Raw genomic sequence first — 23,133 nt, 5'->3', positions numbered from 1 at the left:
ACCATACATGGTTACTTAACAGTTGAATAGGACTATAGAGGGGAAAGCAATTCAATTACCTTTTTTTGGAGTTCCTGAATATTTGTTTCCCAGTTTTTATCTTCTTGTGAGATTTGTCTGAAAGATGTCCACACAGACAAACTTGCATTGATAAAGAGAGCACACTTTCAAAATTGTTGTTGAACTGCAGTACTAAAACAAACCAGCTTTGTTGTGAATTACTCTAGCTGAGATTCTGCATCCACTTATGGATTGTGAAATAGAATCAAAACCAAAGGGACTTAAGCACTTATAACTAACAATAGGATTTCAGCCTTTAATGGAGCAGCGGGAAATGACTTGCCTAGCAATCATGAGATTGCCGGTTCGAATCCCCACTGGTAGGAAGATGCTGAAAGGCATTATCTCATACGGCGCGGGAGGAGGCAATGGTAAACACCTCCTGTATTCTACCATAGAGAAAGTATGCAGAAGGATTTATAATTTAAGCAAAAGGGAAAGTTAATCCCAAACACAGGCTTCCAGAGGCTTGCAGAATGTTGAGGACATCGAGATAAGAAAATATTATAGCTCATCTAGTTACCCAGAGAGGGGACTCCTGATTTCACTGCTACTTTTTCTTGTGGAGGAGGAGACACACTGCTGCCACTCTGCAATGCTGAGTGTCCCAGATTTCACCATTGTTTTCTATGAGACACTCTCATTTCCACACAGGCAGTGGCACCATTCCCACTGCCTGTGTACTCAGCAAGATTTCCAGTCAATCCTCATGCCTGATTAATGAACTTGTATAAAACATGAGCTTCCAAATGCGTTTCTCTCATTCACACAATCAATTTTTAGGTATACACATAAAATGTAAATCAATTGTGTGTGAATTGTCCCTAACCCAATCCCAATTTTCTATCTACTTTTCATATTTTTTCTTGAACAATGCACATTTTGATAAGCACAATATCAGAAGCACTTACACCAAGTTATCAAGAACTGAGCTGAAATGGATCCCTACCTATGGAATGTTTTGAGCTTTTTCCTCAGCAGGATCTCCAGAGTAAGAACTTTTTGCATTAAGAGACACTTTACAGCTGTTTCTTCTCGGCTGGCAGGATTGATTCTCTGTGCTGTCAGTCTCCAAACATGGATTTCATGTTTCAGTTCTAAAGAAGAAGAAATATAATCATGTAGCTAGAAGTGAAGATATGCCACATTTAATCAGTTTCCCTAACCACAACAAAAGTAAATGCCAGCAAATGAATGATGCATTCAAGTGAAAAGTTAAGCCACTAAAACAGAAGTGTATAGAGGATAATTGTAATCTTGAATTCCTCCACAAAGAATTTCTAAAATAAATTTAGTTTTTAAGACATGTGTTCATAGTTTTTTGAAGAAGAAAATCTTCTTGTAGATCTATATGCACTAATATTGACAGATGCAATTCTTTGTGAACTTTGGATAATTTCTATTAAAAGAAAATTGATGGTTTCCCCAGATTTGCAAGACATAATCCAATGTTTGGAAAATCCAAACCTCCACCCAGATTCATTTTCACTGAAGTTGAAACTAAGGGAGCTGAGATGTTTCCTATTCCAATGTACTCTCAGTCAAAACTTCACTGGTCATGTGGAATCTTAAAAACATAAGAACAGCCCTGCTGGATCAGGCCCAAGTCCATCTAGTCCAGCATCCTGTTTCTTACAGTGGTCCATCAAATGCTTCTGGGAAACTCAAAGGCAAGAGATGACGTTGTGTCCTCAATCCTGCTGTTGCTCCCCCTGCAACTGGTATTCAGAGGCATCTTGCCTCTGGAGGTGGCCTGTAGACTTCAGACTAGTAGCCATTGATAGACCCATATTTCATGAATTTGTCTAAGCACCTCTTAAGGCCATTCAGGCTGCTGGCCATCACCACATCCTGTGGCAGAGAATTCCAGAGACCAATTATGTGCTGTGTGAAAAAGTACTTAATTTTGTCAGTCCTAAATTTAGTCAGTCCTAAATTTCCTGGCCATCAGTTTTATGGGATGACCCCTTATTTTAATGTTATGAGAGAAAGAGAAAAAATGCCCTCTCTCCACTCTCTCTACACCATGCATAATTTTATAGACCTCGATCATGTCTCCCCTTAGTCGTTTTTTTGTAAGCTAAAAAGCCCAAGGTGTTGTAGCCTTGGCTCATAAGGAAGTTGCTCTAGGCCCCTGAGCATCTTGGTTGCCCTCTTCTGCACCTTTTCCAGTTCTACAATATCCCTTTTGAGATATGGTGACCAGAACTTAACACAGTACTTCAAATGTGTCAGCACTACAGATTTGTCTAATGGCATGAGATTAGCAGTTTTATTTTCAACCCCTTCCCTAATTATTCTGAGCATGGAATTTGCCTTTTTCACATTGTGTCAACACTTTCAACAAGCTGTCCACCACAACCTCAAGATCTCTCTCCTGGTTAGTCACCGACAGCTCAGACCCCATCAGCGTATATGAGAAGTTGTGGCTTTTTGCCCCAATATGCATCACTTTACACTTGCTTATACTGAACCGCATCTGCCATTTTATTGCCCATTCCCCCAGTTTGGAGAGATCCTTTTGGAACTCCGGGCAGTCTGTTGTGGATTTCACTACCTGCAATAGTTTGGAGTCATCTGTAAATTTGGCCACCTTGCTGCTTACCCCAGTTTCTAGATCATTTATGAATATTAGTTAAAGCGGGGCTCCACACAATATCTCTGGACCTCAGGAGCATAATTCCCCATCCCTGCACAAGCATTCCCGTCTCAGGTAAAATAAACCAAGATCAGTCATTACATCCAAATCCACCAATCTCAGGCCTAGCCTACACATCTCAAATAAACCTAGACCTGTACCCAGATTTTGAAGTAAGTTACAGATATTGTTTATTTGAAGCAAGTAGGCTAGAATAAACTGGGATTGGTGGGTTCAGACATCACGCCTGATCTTAGTTTATTTTAACTTTCACAATCAATCTTGGTTTATTTTAACTTAGATGGGGTGGATGCTTGTGTGGGACTGAGAGAGGAGAATGTGCACTCCCAAGGCTCAGAGACATTGTGTGGAAACAAGCTTTAGCTTGTAACATTTGAACCAGCCCACTGTGTGAGCTTAAGCCTTCAATTGTTTGTCAACTTCCACTCTCTGTCTTCAATGTAGAGATTATACTTCACAAGATTAGTCCTATTGGGATGACAAATAAGCATACATTGAACACATGGAGAATGGAATGGTACTGTTGTGAAATTATAATAGTGATTGCTGACTAATGGGTGAAGATATTTGGACAATGTTTTTCTAATGACTCTAGATGCTCCTAGATGGCTCTCATCCTGGGCTACTATTGACTATGGCCACATTCGCACATAACAAGAAACTGGAAGTGAAGGGACCTCCAGTTTTGAAAACTGTATGTCTGAATGTAGGCAACTGCAGTTTCATCAAAAAATGGACCTGCGGTTTGCCTCCCTGAGCTATGATTTGTACCATTTGTTTGTAGTGAGGTCCACCGCCATGGTGCCAGCATTACATTCGAATGCTGGCACTGCAGTCTGGCTGCTTTGCAACCGGAGTCGAAGGAGGAAGTTCCTTCCTCACTCCAGCTGCTATTGGCTGCCGGGGCTGTCCTTCAGTAAAGTGGACAGAGCAAGCAGGCACAATCCTGCTTCCTTCCACACAGGTCTGGTACAAGCTTCCCTCGTACCTAAGGCAGTGTAGTGAATTGCTGCCCCGCATGCAATGTGCATGACTCCATGCATTGCAAAGTTCATGGCACACAATTCTCCCTTCCCCATCAATTCTCTCGCAACCCCACCAGATCTCCTCCTATTTTCCCAATTTTTACCTACCCCCCACAGTGTCATGGCCAGTTCTCATTCACCCCTGCAGCATGCAGAGAGGTTTAGTGCTACAGTTTGAAGAATTTTTAAGCCACAGTACTCTCTGATAGGCATTTTTGCTCTTATGTATACTTAATTTTTAATCTCCAATAGGTTAAATATTCATGGAACCATTATTTTTAGCTATGTCAATTTGTGTAATTACTCTACCTAGAGAGCACTGAAATCTTATTCAACATTTAAATCCCCTTCCTCTTCTTGATACCTGATTGTTTTGGTATATTAAAGATTAATGCACTGTTTAATGTGGATCTGTTCCTAATTGAACATCACATATAGCACCATTGTCAATATGGTATGGTAGCATTAGTGTGTGTGTGGGGGGGTATGTATAATCACTGTGGTTCTATGCTGAAATGGAATTTCCACTTGATTCATTGTATCTGATTATCTTTATTACAGAGGTTCAGGCAGAATATGTGCTATCATGAGTCTTCTTGATATGCTACACCTGCATTTTTCGAGATTTCTTCCTTCATGGAATCCTTCCCACTTATTTTATTTATTTATTTATTTATTATTTAATTATTATTATTTAACATATTTTTATACTGCCAAAAACTTACGTCTTACGTCCACTTGCCTTTTACAAACCTGGGCACAGAACGTCTGCATCTTGCAAAGGATTCTGGGGCATGTTCTTAGGCACACACTCATTTCACGTAAGGCACTGGAAAGGCATTTTGGGCCTCACTGTGGCCTCTATAAATTTGTGCGTGCACTTGAGATCACACTCTACAGTCCTCTGTCAATTGCAAAGGAAGATATGTGCCTGCCAGCAAGCTGTCTTTCAAAGAAGGCTATCCATGAAAACTGATCTGCTAACTGAGAAGCCCAAGGGTTCTTTCAAACTCAGCTTGAAAACTGTGGTACTTGCCTGCACTGCTCTTGTTATACTAGAGAAAAAGATCCCAAACCTCATTTGCTATATAAATCTAAAAAAATATCAGATAGGAAAACTGTTACAGGTAAGTAAATATTCTCATACTGCTATCTTGTCTTTGGAGCTTAAACTAATATACATGGAGTATTGTCAATTTAAGGAGCAGCGGTCTTCTGAAAGTTTTGACCATCTGATTTACAGAATATTTATTTTTCTATGTAAACCACTTTGAGAACTTTGGTTGAAGAGTGGTATATAAATATCATAGTAGTAGTAGGTGAGTCAGTAGGAGTAGGAGTCAGAACTGGCTGATTTTCTGTCTTACTTTTACAAAACCTTTCTCTTTACCTTTATTGACTTCCTGTTGACACAATTCAAGGTGCTAGCTTTAATCCCTACTGTTCTAAATGGATTCATGTGTACGGTTGTGATTTTAATGTAATGTAAGCTGCCTTGATTTTAAAGGAAAAGTTAAGCATTTTGTAAAATTTAAGACAAAAAACAGCAAATCTGAAATTCTGCCCATTATTCATATGGAGATGTATACAAAAATCCAAACTGCAAGCAACCCTCATATGCTCTGAACCCATGCAAAGTGGTCCAGGTTGATAAAGTGTACATAAACAGATTGAAACCAGAAATTTAAGGGATGAAATTCAAGGTAGAGTTAACATGATTGCTCAAAGTATTGTGCTACATCATTATCAATTTATCTGTATGCTAGTCTCATTATATTCCATGTATATTGAAGGTATTAGGCAAATAGAATTATTATAACAGTGTATAATATAAGATTTAAAGCCATTTAATACCATGGTACTGGGTCAAAACTCTTTTCAGTAGTAGTAGCTGTTGTTATATATCATTTTTGTAAAACAACATGATGTACAGTGTACTGTAGCACACAGCAGTTCGCAATGTCACTAGTACGCTCTACATCACGTTGGCTGTAGTATTCTATCGATCTATCGATCAAATTTGTACACCACCCCAAACTTTCCTCTCTGGGCTGTTAACAATACCATAAAACAAGTTAAAAACATATACAAAAAACTTTAAAACAATTTAAAAATTTAAAAATAAACCAGAGATTAAAACCTAAGAAAATTTAGGAAGCTGAGAAAGCTTGGGCGAAGAGATGGGTTTTAGGGTGTTTCTTGAAAATTTCCAGAGATGGGGAGGATTGTATCTCAGCATGAAGCACATTCCACAATCTCAGGGCAGCGACCGAGAAGGCCCGTCTCTATGTAGCCACCAAACGAGTTGGTGGTAACTGGAGACGGACCTCCTCAGATGACCTCAATGGGCGGTGGGGCTTGTAGTGAAGAAGACGCTCTCTTAGATACCCAGAGCCTAAGCCATTTGGGGCTTTATAAGTTATAACTCTCAAGCCCAGTTTTAGAGGGTCTTAGAGGAAACTGGTTATCTTAATTCTTATCAGTTGGGTTTCAGGCCTCGGCATAGCACAGAGACAGCATTGCTCGCTCTGGTAGATGACCTTCTTTGGTCATCTTGATGAGGGTAGTTTCCCTCTCTTGGTCCTTTTAGATCTCTCAGCAGCTTTTGACACTATCGATCATGCTATCCTCCTTGACCGCCTGCATGGGTTGGGTATCAGGGGCGCTGTCTTACAGTCGTTCCATTCTTACCTTAGCGGGCGTGTCCAGTCAGTGCTACATCATTATCAATTTATCTGTATGCTAGTCTCATTATATTCCATGTATATTGAAGGTATTAGGCAAATAGAATTATTATAACAGTGTATAATATAAGATTTAAAGCCATTTAATACCATGGTACTGGGTCAAACTCTTTTCAGTAGTAGTAGCTGTTGTTATATATCATTTTCTTGTTCTTGTTTTTGCATGTCATTGAGGACAAATGCTCTGACCCATGGCCACTTCTTTATGGAGTTCCCCAGGGTTCAGTTCTTGCCCCTGTCCTCTTTAACATCTATATGGAGCCACTGGGTCAGGTCATTTCCCAGTTTGGGGTGAGATTTCATCAATATGCTGATGATACTCAGCTGTATATAGCCATCCCAGACCATTCTGGAGATGCTGTTTCTGTGCTTACTCGATGCCTGGAAGCTGTTAAGGTCTGGATGAATCAAAATAAGCTCAGACTGAATCCCACCAAGACTGAACTACCCTTACTCAGCCCTCGTACTGGCCAACAGCTGGATGTGAACCTTGTTTTAGATGGGGTGGCGCTCCCGCCGAAGGAGCTTGTACGTGATTTGGGGGTCCTTTTGGACTCGCACCTCCTGCTTGAACAGCAGGTGGAGGCTGCAGCCAGAAGTGCCTTTGCCCAGCTCTGTCTGATTTGTCAATTATGCCCTTACCTTGATCAGTAAGCAGTGACCCATGCCCTTGTTATCTCCCGCCTAGATTATTGTAACGCCTTCTATCTAGAGTTACCTTTGAAGATGATCAGAAAGCTACAACAGGTCCAGAATGCAGCAGCTCGTTTACTTATGGGTGCCAGAAAATATGACAGGGTAACACCTCTCCTGTAGTCATTGCACTGGTTGCCTATTTGCTACCGAGTTCAATTTAAGGTCCTGGTTTTGACCTTCAGAGCCTTGTGGGTTATAGCACCTGTTTACCTACAGACCCACCTCTCCCATCCAGTTATATCCCGTCTAGTCAGATCTGCTCAGATGGCCCTTTTGTCGGTCCTTGATTTCCGAGAGGTTCAGGGTGCTAGGACCCGTGAAAGGGCCTTCTTGGTTGCTGCCCCACTTCTCAGGAATTCCCTTCCCCTGCAGATTCATTTAGCTCCTTCCTTGTTGATTTTTAAATCTCTATTGAAGAATTTTCTTTTTCGCCAGGCATTTACCCTGTAGTTTACATTTCTCTCTCTCTCTCTCTCTCTCTCTGTTAGTTACTTTAGTTTTATTTAGAATGTAATTTTAATGCTGTATTGTTTTGCATGTTCTTGTAAACCACCCAGAGTCTTCAGTGTGGGCGGTATAATAAAATGGCGGTATATAAAATGTTTCAAATAAATAAATAAATAAATAAATAACACTTTGTATTTTGTCCGGAAACCTATTGGCAGCCAGTGTAGCTCCATGTGGTCTCTCCGAGATGACCCATAGACCAACCTGGCCGCTGCATTCTGAAACATCTGAAGTTTCCTGATTAAAGAGGCAGCCCCACATAGAGCGCATTACAGAAATCCAGTCTGGAGGTTACCAACTGATGTACCACTGTTTTGAGGTCATTGATATCGAGAAACGGACACATCTGGCATATCAGCCGGAGCTGACAGAAAGCACCCCTGGCCACCGCCTCCACCTGAGAAACCAGGGAGAGGTGTGAATCCAGAAGTACTCCCAGACTGCAAACCTGTTCCTTTGGGGGAAATATGACCCCATCTAGAACAGGTAGATCAAAATCATATCTAGTGTTCTGGCCCCCGCACAATAAGTACCTCCGTCTTATCTGGATTTAGCTTCAGTTTATTCTCCCTCATCCAGCCCATTACTGCTTCCAGGCAGGCATTTAGGGAAGTTATGCCATCTCCTGAAGAAGCTAACATGGAGATGTAGATCTGGGTATCATTAGCATACTGATAACACCCTGCTCCAAATCCCCTGATGATCTCTCCCAGCGGTTTCCTGTAGATGTTAAAAAGCATTGGAGAAAGTACAGAGCCTTGAGGGACACCATACTTAAGTTCAGATTTCAAAGAGCAACAATTTCCAATAGACACTATCTGGAATCTATCCGAGAGGTAGGAGAGGAACCACTGTAAAACAATGCCTCCCACCCCCAACACCCTCATATGTTCCAGAAGGATACTATGGTCGATAGTATCGAAAGCCGCCAAGAGGTCCGAAAGAGCCAACAGAGTCACACTTCCCCTGTCAATTCCCAATTGGAGATCATCCATCAGGCCGACCAAGGCAGTCTCCACCCCATAGCCCACCTGAAAACCAGTTTGAAATGGGTCTAGATAATGTTTTTTCAGCGCACAAAAGTGTTCTAAAATAAGAAACAAGTACAGAGCAGTTCATGCCCTGAAAAAATTACAGAAATTTTAAATAATTATAATGATTGCTACTCCAGTTTTTTCAGTGCACATTTTTTTCTGTTCCAGTGTAGTTTGTGTTTCCAGTGTACAATCTTCACAATGCACAACCATATGAAGTAGGTTAGGTTGATTTGATACTGACACTCAAGGCTACCCAGTGAGTGTCATCGCTGAGTGAGGGTTTGAACCAGGATTTTAGAAGTCCAAGCCCAACACTATTCCACATGTCTAGACTATGGGTTAAAATATATTTTCAGTGAGGAAAAAAAGGGGCCTGGGCAGAGGTTCTTGTAACTAAGTCCAGCTTTGTGGTCTTTTCAGAGTCTTCCATCTAGTTGTGAGTAATATGTTAATGCCTTGCAAGTTTCCAGTACAGTATTCAGCTTATGAACATTGAAAATGGTACCAGTAATACAATACTCCTATTTGGAATGGGAGGATTTGCCTCTCTGTTTTGCATCTGATCCCTACTGTCATGGAGCTCCGACCTCAGCTGGGAAATGTGCCATTATAGAGATAAAAACTGCCTGCTTGTTTTACCATCTCTTTGGCTACTAATCACTTATTTGCACAATAGTCGTGTATATTTTGTGTCCTTTTGCATCATCAGCGGAGCAAGTTCAAAACAATAAATTACTGCTCTTCACTCAACTAAAACCCTGACAATGTAATTTGTTGCCAAGAAAATTGCATCAGCTTTGAAATCTATCAAAACAATTCCCATTTACTCCCTACTGAGAAACTGTAACTCAGAGTGTCAGGCTTCTAGGTCACATTTCCAAAATCAAGTTAGTCGACATTTTTCATTAAAGTATGAGCTTACACTTTGGCAACTGTCTAGAGAAAAAGAATCCTCTCTGCAATTCATTATATTCTTTTCAGTAGTGCATACCTACTTTTTATTCTGGTAAAAGTGTTTGCACAATTAAATAACCGCCTAGGTCAAGAAAATAATGACTGCTGAAACTGCCATCTAAACTGGATAGATTCAACTGTTGAAAAAAGGGTTACAAATTCCAGTACTATAACTAAACAAATGAATATTTTACCTAATACTTGTTCTGTGACAACATAGGCTGCAATAAGAGGGTCCAGTATGGGACCAAGAAGCGGAATACACATATTTCAATTTATTTGTTTATTTTATTTTATTTTATTTTATTTTATTTTATTTCTATACCGCCCTTCCACAAATGGCTCAGAGTGTACAGTAATGGCATTTCTTCAGGACATAAGAAATATTTCTGCAATTAATACTGGTGCACAAATAAGGTTTGGCATTTTCTATTAAATACACTGGCAAAAATAAGCAAATACAAGACTGTATTTGCTGAAGAGTGAATGCACAGGGAAGGCATTCATGTCCATTTTTCACACTTTCAGTATAATGTCTGGAAAAATATTCCCATAGTAAGCTGTGTGGCCTATCTCCACAGCTGAAACTAACATATCATTCTGTGTTGGGGATCTGCAAGTTCCCCCTTCAAAATGTAACACCAGAGAAGGGAAAGGAAAAAAAGTGGGGGGGGGAAGCAGATGCACAAGTCACTCATGCATTCACTTTACTCACTTTTGCATTCAAATCCAATCTGTCTGCCAGTGGAAAACACTTTCTCCAAACACTGAAGGGTTTTCTGGGCCTCACTTTGAATCAGACTACCAATTACGCACTTATCACAATTTATGTAGGGAAGGGTAGTAAACAATCTATAATCAGACAGATTCTTATCCACAGAGATTTAGCAAGGCCAATAAAGGGAAGTGAATATGCAGAAATGTTATTCTCATATGTCCAGCCAGTAGGTGGTAATAGCATATGCTAATAGTGATCCTAATTAGAGGCAGAGTCCTTTCCTGCTTCCTTTCTGTTACCTCTTGCTGGACATGTCTCTTCTTGTAACACAATAAAAGATGTCTTATTTCTAATATCTGCCTTCCTCTGAACTCCCATGGCATGGTGTCAGAAGTCTGAGTTTTAAATCCACAAACTTACGAAATAGCTCATTTTCCTGCACCAGAAGCCTTCAGCTTTGCCAGTCCTGCTGCCTGGCCAGAATGGCAAGAAATATTTGCCTGCTTAGGACTAGCTACAAAGCTCCACAAAGAAGAAGGCATTGTGCAAGTAAGTTCCTTTATGCTATGGAAAAGGAAGCAAATAACATTTATAAATCTTTTATCTTTGCTCATGAGGATCATAAAAATGACTATGACTGTTCTGGCTAAATCTGATGCCCATTCCGTTCCAAAATGGAATGTGCTCTGTGAAAGGGTTTGTTTCTATCAAAGGACACAGCAGCCTGGAGAAAACATTGAGTTATTTGTTAGAGGGCTTTATGAGCTCACTGAGCAATGTGATTTTACAGACAGGAAGGAAGAACATCTTAGAGACAGGCTTGTCTTTGGGATTCTAGATAAAAGGCTATCAGAGTGAATGCAACTCACAGAAAATCTGACTCTTCATAAAACTGTTGAAATCACAAGGCAATCAGATTTAATAAAAGTGCAAATCAGGGAGCAGAGGAAACCAGTTTGGAAGAAATAGCCTTTTCTCCACAAGGCATTAACAGCAGAAAGAGCAGCTCCTTTGGAAATGCAAAATTTAAGTCTGTAGCTGCAAGAGCTGAACAAAATAAACTCCAAGTAAAGCAGCCCAGCCATTTCAAAAGCACACCACAGCCAAAAAAAAAAGCAAAAAAAAAAAAAAGCATGTTCCTGATATCTCAGAGAAGACCTATGCTAGCTTCCAGAATCTCCTCCACTACACAAAGCAGAGACTGTTCTACACAGCCCAGAAGGTCCCTTAGACTGCCTAGGACACATTCTAACACAAACCAGTCATAAAGGCAATCAATATGAGTTTTCTGTGTATGTGATTAGAGGCCATGATATAGATAATCTCCTCAGTAGTGGAGTAGTTATCAGAATGGGACTAATGAAAGCCAGTGGGAGAAAAAGAAGGCACATTTGGGGACACTGACCTACTCCAGGGAGACCCTGTGGACATTGTCTTAAGACAGGATTCTAAGCCACATAGTATCCATGCTCCCTGCAGGATTCCCATTCCCTTACTCCACGAAGTGGAAATTGAACTGAAAAGGATGAAAGCACATGGAATAATTAAAGAAAACACGAAGCCTATACCATGGTGCACTCCAATGGTCCCAGTCACAAAATAAAATGGAAAAATCAGTATTTGTGTAGTTCTTAAAAGGCTCAATGAAGCAATAGTTAAGAGAAAAATATGGACTGTACTCGCAAAGCTGGAAGTCACTTCCAAAAGTGACTGAAGCTATAGTATTTTCCAAATTAGATGCTTCAAGTGGCTTCTGGCAAATACCTCTGATAGATCAGAGTGCCAAACTAACAACATTTATAACACCTTTGGGAGATTCTGTTTTCAGAGCTTGCCCTTCGGGATCACCAGTGCTTCCGAGATCTTCCAGAGGAAGATGACAGAACTCCTTAGAGGCATAAAAGGGGTCACTGTTTTCATGGATGACATTTTCGTATTTGGCATATCACTAGAAGAACATGATAGAACTCTAACCTCTTCCTAAATATGATCCAGGAGTCTGGGCCTAAACTCAACAAAGAAAAATGCATCTTTCACCAAACTGAAATAGAGTTCTTACTAGGACAAGTGATTACTGAACAGGGTATGAAGCCATGCCCCGAGAAAATAAAGCCATTAGGAACCTACAAGCATCTACGTCACTGTATTGAGACACTTTCTAGGAATGGTGAATTATATCAGTTGATACCTGCAGGATCTCTCCACAGAGACACAGCCACAAAACCTGCTACTGCCACCTTTATGAAAATAAAGGACATGATCTCAAATGCCTGTTTTGCACTCTATGATGCTAAAAAGCCTACAATGGTAGTCCTGATGCAAGCAGTTATGGACTAGGTGGTGTTCTACTCCAATTACACGGGTTGGAGTGGATGCCAGTTGCATTCTGCTCTAGGTCCCTTACAGAAACAGAACAACGTTATGCACAATTAGAGAAAGAATGCCTAGCCAGTGTTTGGGCATGTGAAACCTTGTGCGGTCTACCATCCTTCAGACTGTTCACTGACCACAAACTCTTGGTGACACTAATAAAGGGGAAAGATTTGGATTAACCACGACTACGATGTCAACATCTTTGATAAGAATGATGAGGTTCAACCCAATAGCTGAATACATTCCAGAGGGGAAACTGGTACTTGTAGACGCCTTATCACGTAGTCCCATAAGATGACCCAAATCTAGCTCTTCTGAGCTACAGATCCACACCATTGATAGCTACTAGATATAGCCCTGCAGAACTGTTAATGGGAAGACAAATCAGAACATCTGTTCCAACCCTAGAGAAAAATCTGGCTCCAGAGAGGCTCAATCTGTACCGATTTGCATCTTCAGATCGCAAAGCCAAGGACAGCTATGGGAATTTCTACAATATTTATTCATTTACTATTTATTATTTATTAAAACATTTTATACCACCCAAAACTTACGTCTCTGGGTGGTTTACAACAGAATAAAAACAAAGTAAAACATTCGTTAAGACAAAAATGGGGCGGGGGACACACACACATTACAATTTAAAAATTTTAAAATAATATTTTAAAACAGCATTAAAACCATTAAAACAACATTAATTAAAAGCCTAGATGAAGAAATGTGTTTTTAAAGACTTTTTAAAAGCTGTAAGAGATGGGGAGGCTCTTATTTCACTAGGGAGCGCATTCCAAAGCCTCAGGGCAGCAGCAGAGAAGGCCCATCCCTGAGTGGCCGCCAGACGAGCCGGTGGCAGCTGCAGATGGACCTCTCCAGCAGATCTCAGTGGGCAGTGGGGTTCATGCCAAAAAAGTCGTTCCCTTAAATACCCAGGGCCCAAACTGTTTAGGGCTTTATAGGTTATAACCAGCACCTTGTATTTTGCCTGGAAACATATCGGCAACCAGTGTAGCTCCTTCAATACAGGAGTTATATGGTCTCTCCGAGATGACCCAGAGACCAGCCTGGCTGCCGCATTCTGGACCAGCTGTAGTTTCCGGACTACATACAAGGGCAGCCCCACATAGAGCGCATTACAATAATACAGTCTGGAGGTTGCCAGCAGATGTGCCACTGTTTTGAGGTCATTCACCTCAAGAAACGGACACAGCTGGCGTATCAGTCAAAGCTGATAGAAGGCACTTCTGCCCACCGCCTCAACCTGGGACACAAGGGAGAGGCTTGGATCCAGAAGCACCCCTAAACTGCGTACCTGTTCCTTCTGGGGAAGTGTGACCCCATCCAGAACAGGCAGATCAAAATCATCTCTCAAGTTCCAACCCCACACAATGAGTACCTAAGTCTTAGGCAGATTCAGTTTGTTATCCCTCATCCAGCCCATCACCGACTCCAGGCAGGCATTTAGGGAAGTTATGCCTTCTCCCGATGATGCTGACATGGAGAAATAGATTTGGGTGTCATCAGCATACTGATAGCACCCTGCACCAAATCTCCTGATGATCTCTCCCAGCGGTTTCATGTAGATATTAAACAACATTGGAGACAATATGGAGCCCTGGGGCACACCATACAAAAGTTCAGATTCTGAAGAACAGCAGTCTCCAAGGGACACCACCTGGAACCCGCCTGAGAGGTAGGTGTGGAAACACTGCAAAGCAGTGCCTCCAACTCGCAACCCCCTCAGACGCTCCAGAATGATACTGTGGTCGACAGTATCGAAAGCTGCCGAGAGGTCCAGAAGGACCAACAGAGTCACACTTCCTCTGTCAATTGCCAATTGGAGATCATCCATCAGGCCGACCAAGGCAGTCTCCACTTCCAATTCTCCATAGCCGGCCTGAAAGCCAGTTTGAAATGGGTCAAGAAAATCAGTTTCATCCAAGACTGTCTGGAGCTGTGAGGCCACCACCCTCTCAATTACCTTGCCCAGCCATTGAAGGTTGGAGACAGGCCGGTAGTTGTTCAAGTCCGAGGGATCCAGGGTAGGCTTCTTCAGAAGCAGTCTAATAATTGCCTCCTTAAGATAAGGAGGCATCCTACCTTCCCTCAGAGACGCATTTATAATCTCTACTAGGCCTTCTACAACAACCCCACTGCCAGATAATATAAGCCTTGTCGGACAAGGGTCAAGAGAACAGGTGGTAGGCCGCACCATTCCAATCAGCTTGTCTACATCCTCAGGAGTCACAAACTGGAACCGATCCAACCTAATCACACAAGAGGAGTCGCTGGACACCTCCACATCAGACACTGAGGTAATTGTGGAGTCGGAGTCTAAGCTGGCCTGAATACGAGAGATTATTTCCACAAAGAATTCTTTAAACACATCACAGCGGGTAATCGATGGTTTGAGGTTTTGATTTAAGGGAGGAGGGGCACTCACTAGCCCTCTCACAAGGCTGAACAACTCCGCCGGACGTGAACTTGTGGATGCAATACGGGCAGAAAAGAATTGCTTCTTTGCTGCACATATCGCCTGAGCATAGGTCTTCAAATGAGCTCTATGTTGCAATCTGTTGGATTCAAGCTGAGTCTTTCTCCACTTGCGCTTCAGTCGTCTACCTCGCTGCTTCAGCCCCCGTAGTTCTTCTGTATACCAAGGGGCCAGTTTTGAAGCAGGTTGGAGAGGACGCTTAGGAGCAATCATGTCTACTGCCCCAGTGAGTTTGCTGTTCCAATTCTCCACCAGGGCATCAACAGTATCACCAGCAGAGCCAACACTAAATCCCTCCAAGGCTTCTTGAAATCCTATTGGATCCAATAACCTTCTCGGGCGGATCATCCTAATAGGTCTCTCACCCCTGTGAAGGTGGGAAGTGATTGTGAGTCCGACCTTAACCAGATGGTGGTCCGTCCATGACAATGGGGAAATCACAGGATTCCCCACCCACGGAACACCACCCTGATCAGAGTGAAAGACCAAATCAAGCATGTGACCAGCAATGTGTGTCGGCCCCAAGACCACTTGGGATAAGTCCATAGTCATCATGGCCGCTATGAACTCCTGAGCCGCCCCGGACAAATTGGTCCCAAAGTGAACATAGAACTCCCCCAGCACCACAAGCCTGGGGGACTCCAACACCAAGTCCGAGACCAAGTCCGTCAGCTCAGTTAGGGACCCCGTTGAGCAGCAGGGAGATCGATACACCAACAGAAGTCCCAGTCTATCCCTGGTCCCCAGACTTAAGTACACACATTTGATATGGTCCGATACTCTAACAGGGATCCTGATAAAGAAAAGGTTATTCTTATAGACCACAGCCACTCCACCTCTCCGCCCACGGTCCCTCACCCACTCCTCAACAGAGTAGCCTGGAGGAAGAAGCTGGGACCACACTGGGCCCCCAGCCTCCCCTCTGTAATACATACCAAGTTGGCACCTTTATCCAGAATCAAATCATGGATGGTTTTTTATTTGTTCTGGACCGACCTGGCATTACAGAGGAGCAAGGTGAGGTTCCAAGGATGATTGGCACTGCTCCCCAAGGTCAAAGAGCTGGCAGCACAGCCGGAAGGGGAAACAGCTATTAGATTTCCAAGTCCCCTTCCCCTGTAATGGCCTGCTGACCTGCCAACATTACTTCCTTTGTTCCCCACCACGACTGGAATTGCCACCCGACAGTCAGTGGACACGCCCCCTGTCTCCCCATCTCCAGTTAAGCCCAGACACATTCTAAGACTGTCTCACCCAGGACAAAATAAACAGAAGCTCCACTATTAAATGCCCCCCCCATACAAATACCTAGGCCAAGAGACCTGGCCCTTGCCCTCGCTGTCCCCCGAAGTGGCTCCCCCAAAGGGGCAACCCCCTTTGGTGTCACTCCACTGGTGGCGGGCCCGCCACCACTGGCAGAAGCCTAAATAGCCCTGAGCAGGCAGCTCTAGGCAGATGGAATGCAGGAAACTGCCAAGTCACCCTCCTCCCTGGCCCCAATCCTGGAAGGCCTCACCTCAGCACAGCAACCAGTCCTGGGGGGCAGATAACAGACAGGGGCAGCAGGACAAGCAGGACAAGCAAACAGCCAGTCACCCAGTCTCACACCCTGGGGTCTACCTGGGAGCAGATGTTGTAGGCAACATTCAGTTCCACCACTACCACACCTAGAGCCTGGCATTAGAGTCTATATAAAACATGATGGAGAAAAGTCATGGCATCCTGCTACAGTTATAGGAAAGAGAGAGACACCCAGATCATATTTGGTAAAGATGGACAGAAATCTCAGACATCTCCTTGTCATTCCTGAGAAAGAACAACCTTCTGATGTGGAAACGGTACCTCCACCCCCACTTTCCTCTACTGAGACTGTGCCAGGGCCAGCCACCAAAAATAATGATAACAGTACTCAGCTCACTACTTGTTTTGGTTGAATTATCCAGAAACGCTTGAGGTTTCAAGTTGAGTAACAGACCTACAAAATGCCCCCTACAAAATGCTATTGTAAGTGCTATATGTGTTGTTAAAATAAATAAAATAACAATAAAAATAACAACAATAATAAGGGATGTGCAAGAATTGATTTTTCAATTCAATTTGTGCCCAAATCAAATCACCCCTGATTTGTTTTGTGTCCAAACCTGTTCTCCTGAATCACCCCAGATTTGATTTGATTTGGATCGATTTGGACCACTTATAAAGGTCCTAGGGGCACCAAATTTGGGTATTGGCTAGGTCCCCATGGGTGCCACCTACCATCCATATTTCAAGGCAGTGGAGCACTTGGTTGATTTTTAATGATTTTTTATATTTTACTGATTTTGTATATTTCCACCATAGGAAATAATGGAGATTAGAAGTCACCCTATCCTAACCCTAACATGGATCCCCAGCTTTAATTTTTAAAATAAGATAAGCTCTAGGCCTTGTAGAAGTGGAGCTATGGAGCAAAATGTGAGTCACTATTTTTCAAGTATTTGGATTCTTTGGTACTAGCTGGGCTAGGTGCAGAGCATCTGCGACTCTGCCACCTGGCCCGCTTCTCCCCCCTTGCCTGCCCATGTTTTCTGGCTGGCGGGCCAGCCGGAAAGCTGTCCCGCTCCCTCCTCCCACCCGCCCACACATTCCTGACAGGAGGACCAGCACGCCACCTGCTCCTGACCCACCCACCTAACGCTGCCTTTTAGTCATCCCTCTGCTGCTTACTGGCCAGCCGGCCACTTCTCTCCTTCCTCCCTGCAGCTTTCTGGCTTCTTCTCCCCCCACCCCAAGCAGACTGGGCTTTCCACTTTCTGGCCAGCCACTTCTTGGCTGCCTGTCCGCCAGCCTCCCAACCTCCTGCCAGCCACTCCTGCCTTCTCTGCCTGCCAGTGCTGTCGTTTTCCCAGCCAGCCAGCCTTCGGCCAGCCACCACTGTTAACTCCTGGCCTGCTGGCTGGCTGCCGCCATTTTCTCTCCCCCTCCCCACACCCCGCTCACCCCCGTCCCTATCTGGAAGCTCTCCGAACTCTCACGAGAGCTGCCATGCATGGGATTAGCAACAGGTATGTTTAAGAGAATTAATTATATAGATACAATAACTTTTCCTCATAATGAATCCCTATGAGAATTCATTGCACACCTTAATTTCTTCTATACATTTTGACTGTCATTGGACAGTGCCAACTATCAACTGCCATGTGCAAACTACACACACACACACACCCCACACACACACACCTGCAAGGTAGTGGGGTACTCGGGTTATTTTTTAGAAATATTTGAGTGTTTAGATTATTTGGTGTCTAATAACTTTTTCTCATAGTGAATCCCTATGAGGATTCATTATACACCTTCATTTCTTTTGTTCATTTTGACAGTCATTGGATAGTGCCAACTGTCAACTGCCATGTTTCAACTACACCACACACACTGGGGTACTCCATTCTCTTTTAAAGGAATTTTTAAAGTGTTTAGATTCTTTGGTGTGTAATTAATCCTCATAGGGATTCATTATGAGGAAAGGTTCTTAAACACCAAAGAGTCTAAAATTCCTAGAACATAAACTGAGTAGTACCCCACTTCCTTGCGGGTGGGAGGGGGGTGTAATTGGCACAATTTGAAGTGATTCGAATAGAATCTGGCATGATTTGATTTACTGAATTATTTATTTATCTATCAAATTTGTACATCACCTCAAACTTTCATCTCTGGGTGGTTAATAGAATAAAACAAGTTAAAAACATATACAAAAACTAAAAAACAATTTAAAAATTTAAAAATCAACCACGGATTAAAACCTAAAAATTTTAAAGAGCTGAAACAGCTTGGGTAAAGAGATGAGTTTTCAAATGGTTTTTAAAAATCGTCAGAGATGGGGAGGATCATATCTCAATAGAGAGCACATTCCATAGTCTCGGGGCAGCAACCGAGAAGGCCTGTCCCTGTGTGGCCACCAGCCGAGCTGGTGGCAACTGGAGACGGACCACTCCATATGACCTCAAAGGGCAGTGGGGCTAAATACCCAGGGCCTCAGCCATTTAGGGCTCTATAAGTTATTTATTTATTTATTGTTAAATTTGTAAACCGCCTTTCATTGAAACAATCCCAAGGCGGTTTACAGCAAAATTTAAAACAAGATGGTAAGAAAGACACAATTAAGATATTAAGTGAAAAATATTGAAGAAATCTGATTAAAAATTTAAAACAAAAGCATATAAGTAATACAGAGTACAAAGAGCAGCAGCAGAGAATCAAATAAATGCCTGGGCAAAAAGCCAAGATTTTACATTCTTTCTAAAAGCTGCGATGGAGACCAGGGAGCAAACAGCCACCGGGAGAGCATTCCAGAATCTGAGGGCAGCAACAGAGAAGACCCTGTCCCACGTGCACGACAACCGAGCCTCCCTCATTGTCGGCACCCAGAGCAGAGCCCCCTCAGATGACCTCATCAAGTGGGCAATAAGCCTTGGGAGCAGGTGGTCCCTCAGGTATCCCAGGCCCAAATTGTTAAGGGCTTTAAAGGTCAAAACCAGCACCTTGAATTGGACCCGGAAACAAACTGGTAGTCAGTGCAGCTCTTTCAAAATGGGTGTGATGTGCTCCCACCAGGCAGCTCCAGATAAAACCCTGGCTGCCGCATTTTGCACTAGCTGCAGTTTCCTATTCTTCAAGGGCAGCCCCACGTAGAGTGTGTTACAGTAATCCAGCTGTGATGTGACTAAGGCATGGGTAACTGTGGCCAGATCTGCCTTCTTGAGAAAGGGACACAGCTGGCACACTAGTCAAAGCCATGCAAAGGCACCCCTGGCCACCGCCTCCACCTGAGCTTCCAAAAGCAGAGCCAGGTCCAGTAATACCCCCAAGCTGAGTACTTGCTCTTTCAAGGGGAGTGCAACCCCATCCAGAACCAGTAAAAACTCCTCATCCCGATTGGCTCTCTTACTGACCAACATTACCTCCATCTTGTCCAGATTCAATTTCAGTTTATTAGCCCACATCCAACCCATCACGGCTTCCAGCCCCTGATTCAGGACATCCACTGCCTCCCTAGGATCAGGTGACAAGGAGAGATAGAGCTGAGTGTCATCCACATATTGCTGACAACTCAGTCCAAGTCCCCGGATGACCTCTCCCAGCAGTTTCATGTAGATGTTCAACAGCATAGGGGACAAGACCGAACCCTGAGGGACCCCACAGGCCAATGGCTACGGAACCGAGCAGTAGTCCCCCAGCACCATTTCTGGACCCTCCCCCCAAGAAAGGACCGGAACCACTGCAATGCAGTACGTCCGATTCCCATCCCATGTATCGAACGCCGCCAAGAGGTCCAGCAAAACCAACAGGGACGCACTCCCCCTGTCTAGTTCCCGGCATACGTCATCCACTAGAGCGACCAAGGCAGTCTCAGTCCCATACCCAGGACGGAAGCCAGATTGAAAAGGGTCCAGATAATCAGTATCATCCAAGACCCTCTGCAGCTGGGACGCCACCACACGCTCTATCACCTTACCCAAAAAGGGCAGGTTAGAGACAGGTCTATAGTTGTCCAGGATGGAGGAATCAAGGGAGGGCTTTTTTAATAATGGTCTTACCATCGCCTCCTTGAGGCATGATGGCATCCTGCCATCCCTTAATGGGGCATTAATAATCACCTCCAACCATCTACCTGTCCCCTCCCTGGCAGCCTTTATTAGCCATGAAGGACAAGGGTCAAGAGCACATGATGTCACGTGCACACTGCCCAGGATCTTGTCCACATCCTCGGGCTGAACCAACTGAAAAAAATCCAACAGAATAGGACCAGATGGTACCAGAGGCACGCCTGTCGGAACTGTCAAAACTCAACTATAACTAAAACTAGCATGTTGTATTTTGCCTGGAAACCTATTGGCAGCCAGTACAACTCTATCAACAAAGGAGTGATGTGGTCTCTCTGAGATGACCCGGAGACCAACCTGGCCGCCACATTCTGTACCAACTGAAGTTTCTTGACTACGTACAAGAGCAGCCCAACATAGAGCGCATTGCAGAAGTCAAGTCTGGAGGTTACCAGCATATGTACCACTGTTTTGAGGTCGTTCATCTCAAGAAACGGATGCAGCTGGCGTATCAGCCAAAGCTGATAGAAAGCCCCTCTGGCCACTACCTCAACCTGAGAAACCAGGGAGAGGTGTGGATCTAGAAGTGCTCCCAGAGTGCAAACTTGTTCCTTTTGGGAAGTGTGACCTCATCTGACCCCACACAATAAGTACCTCCGTCTTATCTGGATTCAGTCTCAGTTTATTCTCCCTCATCCAGTCCATTACTGCTTCCAGGCAGGCATTTAGGGAAGTTATGCCATCTCCTGAAGAAGCTGAAATGGAGAAGTAGATCTGGATGTCATCAGCATACTGATAACATCCTGCTCCAAATCCCCTGATGATCTCTCCCAGCGGTTTCATGTAGATATTAAAGAGCATTGGAGAGAGTATGGAGCCTTGAGGGACACCATACTTAAGCTCAGATTTCGAAGAGCAACAATCTCCAGTTGACACCATCTGGAATCTGTCCTAGAGGTAGGAGTTGAACCACTGTAAAACAGTGCCTCCCACCCCCAACACTGTCTGATGTTCCAGAAGGATACTATGGTTGATAGTATCGAAAGCCGCTGAGAGGTCTAAAAGCACCAACAGAGTCACACTTCCTCTGTCAATTCCCAATTGGAGATCATCTATCAGGCCAACCAAGGCAGTCTCCACCCCGTAGCCCGCCCAAAAGCCAGTTTGAAATAGATCTAGATAATCAGTTTCCTCCAAGATCACCTGGAGCTGATAGATTTGGACCCAAATCTAGCCAATGCACAGGGGCGATTTGTTCTGTCTCCAAATCTCCCAAATCAGCTAGATTTGAGTACAAATTGATTTGTACCTGAATCGATTCGCACATCCCTATAAATAATTATTGGTGATTCAACAAGGTGGAGGGGAAAGTGTGGAAATTTTAGCAAGTGCTAATAGTGATCCTAATTAGAGGCAGCTTCCTTTTCTGCATCCTGCCTGTACCTCTTGCTGAACTTGTCTCTTCCTGAAACACAATAAAAGAAGTCTTATTTTATAATGGCTGCCTTCCTCTGAACTCCTATGACAGTGTACTATTAAAGCACCTGAATAGTAACAGTTGCTCAGCTCAACTCACTCACACCAATTACAGTTGCTCAGCTCATCACACTGCTAACAAGATTCTTTTTGTTTTAAGAGTTGCCTTCCCACCACTGACATTTCTAGGAGTGACATCTGGAAGTAACTTAAGAAAACTAATCCCTAAACCATGTGAAATGCCCTACAGCAAACACAAACAATCTTGTCACAAACCAAGTCAAGTACCCCAGTCCCTATTAGAGGAATAAACTGTATATGACACATAATTATCATTTCCATGTATCCAGCACTGAAATTGCTGGATACATTGTTTTGTTTTTGTTTTGTTGTTTTGAAGGTGCAGTATTGAGTGACTACAATTTTAAAATACTACCATTTTTATCACTATTAGCTAGGTTTTGTATGAGATGTGCCATTTTGGGAGCATACATATTAAAAGTGCATATTAAAAGATATTTAATCTAAAACAGTTACCTTGATATACATGAAGGTACAAGAGCTAAGAAGCTGCCTGATGCAGCAAGCTCATGCAGATGTTAATGCAGCTGGTTTAACCATGAAAATAACCACTCATATCAATGGTCTATTCATGTGAGCAGCATAATATCTGGGAAGGAAACCCATAGAGGATCACAATTTTTTTTTAAAAGGAAGATTCATGTTTTCCCTAATCATGGAGGGATCCTCTTCCCAGATAGGCATTAGTGCAGTCTGCACTGGGCATAGGAAGCATGAGAGAGGAATGAGGGGG

General features: G+C 43.3%; 1 protein-coding gene across 1 annotated transcript in view; it reads right to left on the bottom strand.

Annotated features, from left to right (window-relative positions):
- The window catches only part of OCA2 (OCA2 melanosomal transmembrane protein), a 288,607-nt gene that overhangs the window by 100,173 nt on the left and 165,301 nt on the right, over positions 1–23,133 (bottom strand). The window contains exons 16-17 of the mRNA XM_053312437.1: positions 1,010–1,157; positions 60–117 (exon numbers count right to left, since the gene is read on the bottom strand). Coding sequence (XP_053168412.1) covers positions 60–117; positions 1,010–1,157 — 206 coding nt within the window. The remainder of the gene's footprint in view (positions 1–59; positions 118–1,009; positions 1,158–23,133) is intronic.

This window comes from Hemicordylus capensis, chromosome 3, assembly GCF_027244095.1.
Source record: "Hemicordylus capensis ecotype Gifberg chromosome 3, rHemCap1.1.pri, whole genome shotgun sequence".
Classification (NCBI taxonomy): Eukaryota; Metazoa; Chordata; class Lepidosauria; order Squamata; family Cordylidae; genus Hemicordylus; species Hemicordylus capensis.
The sequence above is the reverse complement of the archived record's forward strand: the minus strand, read 5'-3'. Positions and strand labels throughout refer to the sequence as shown.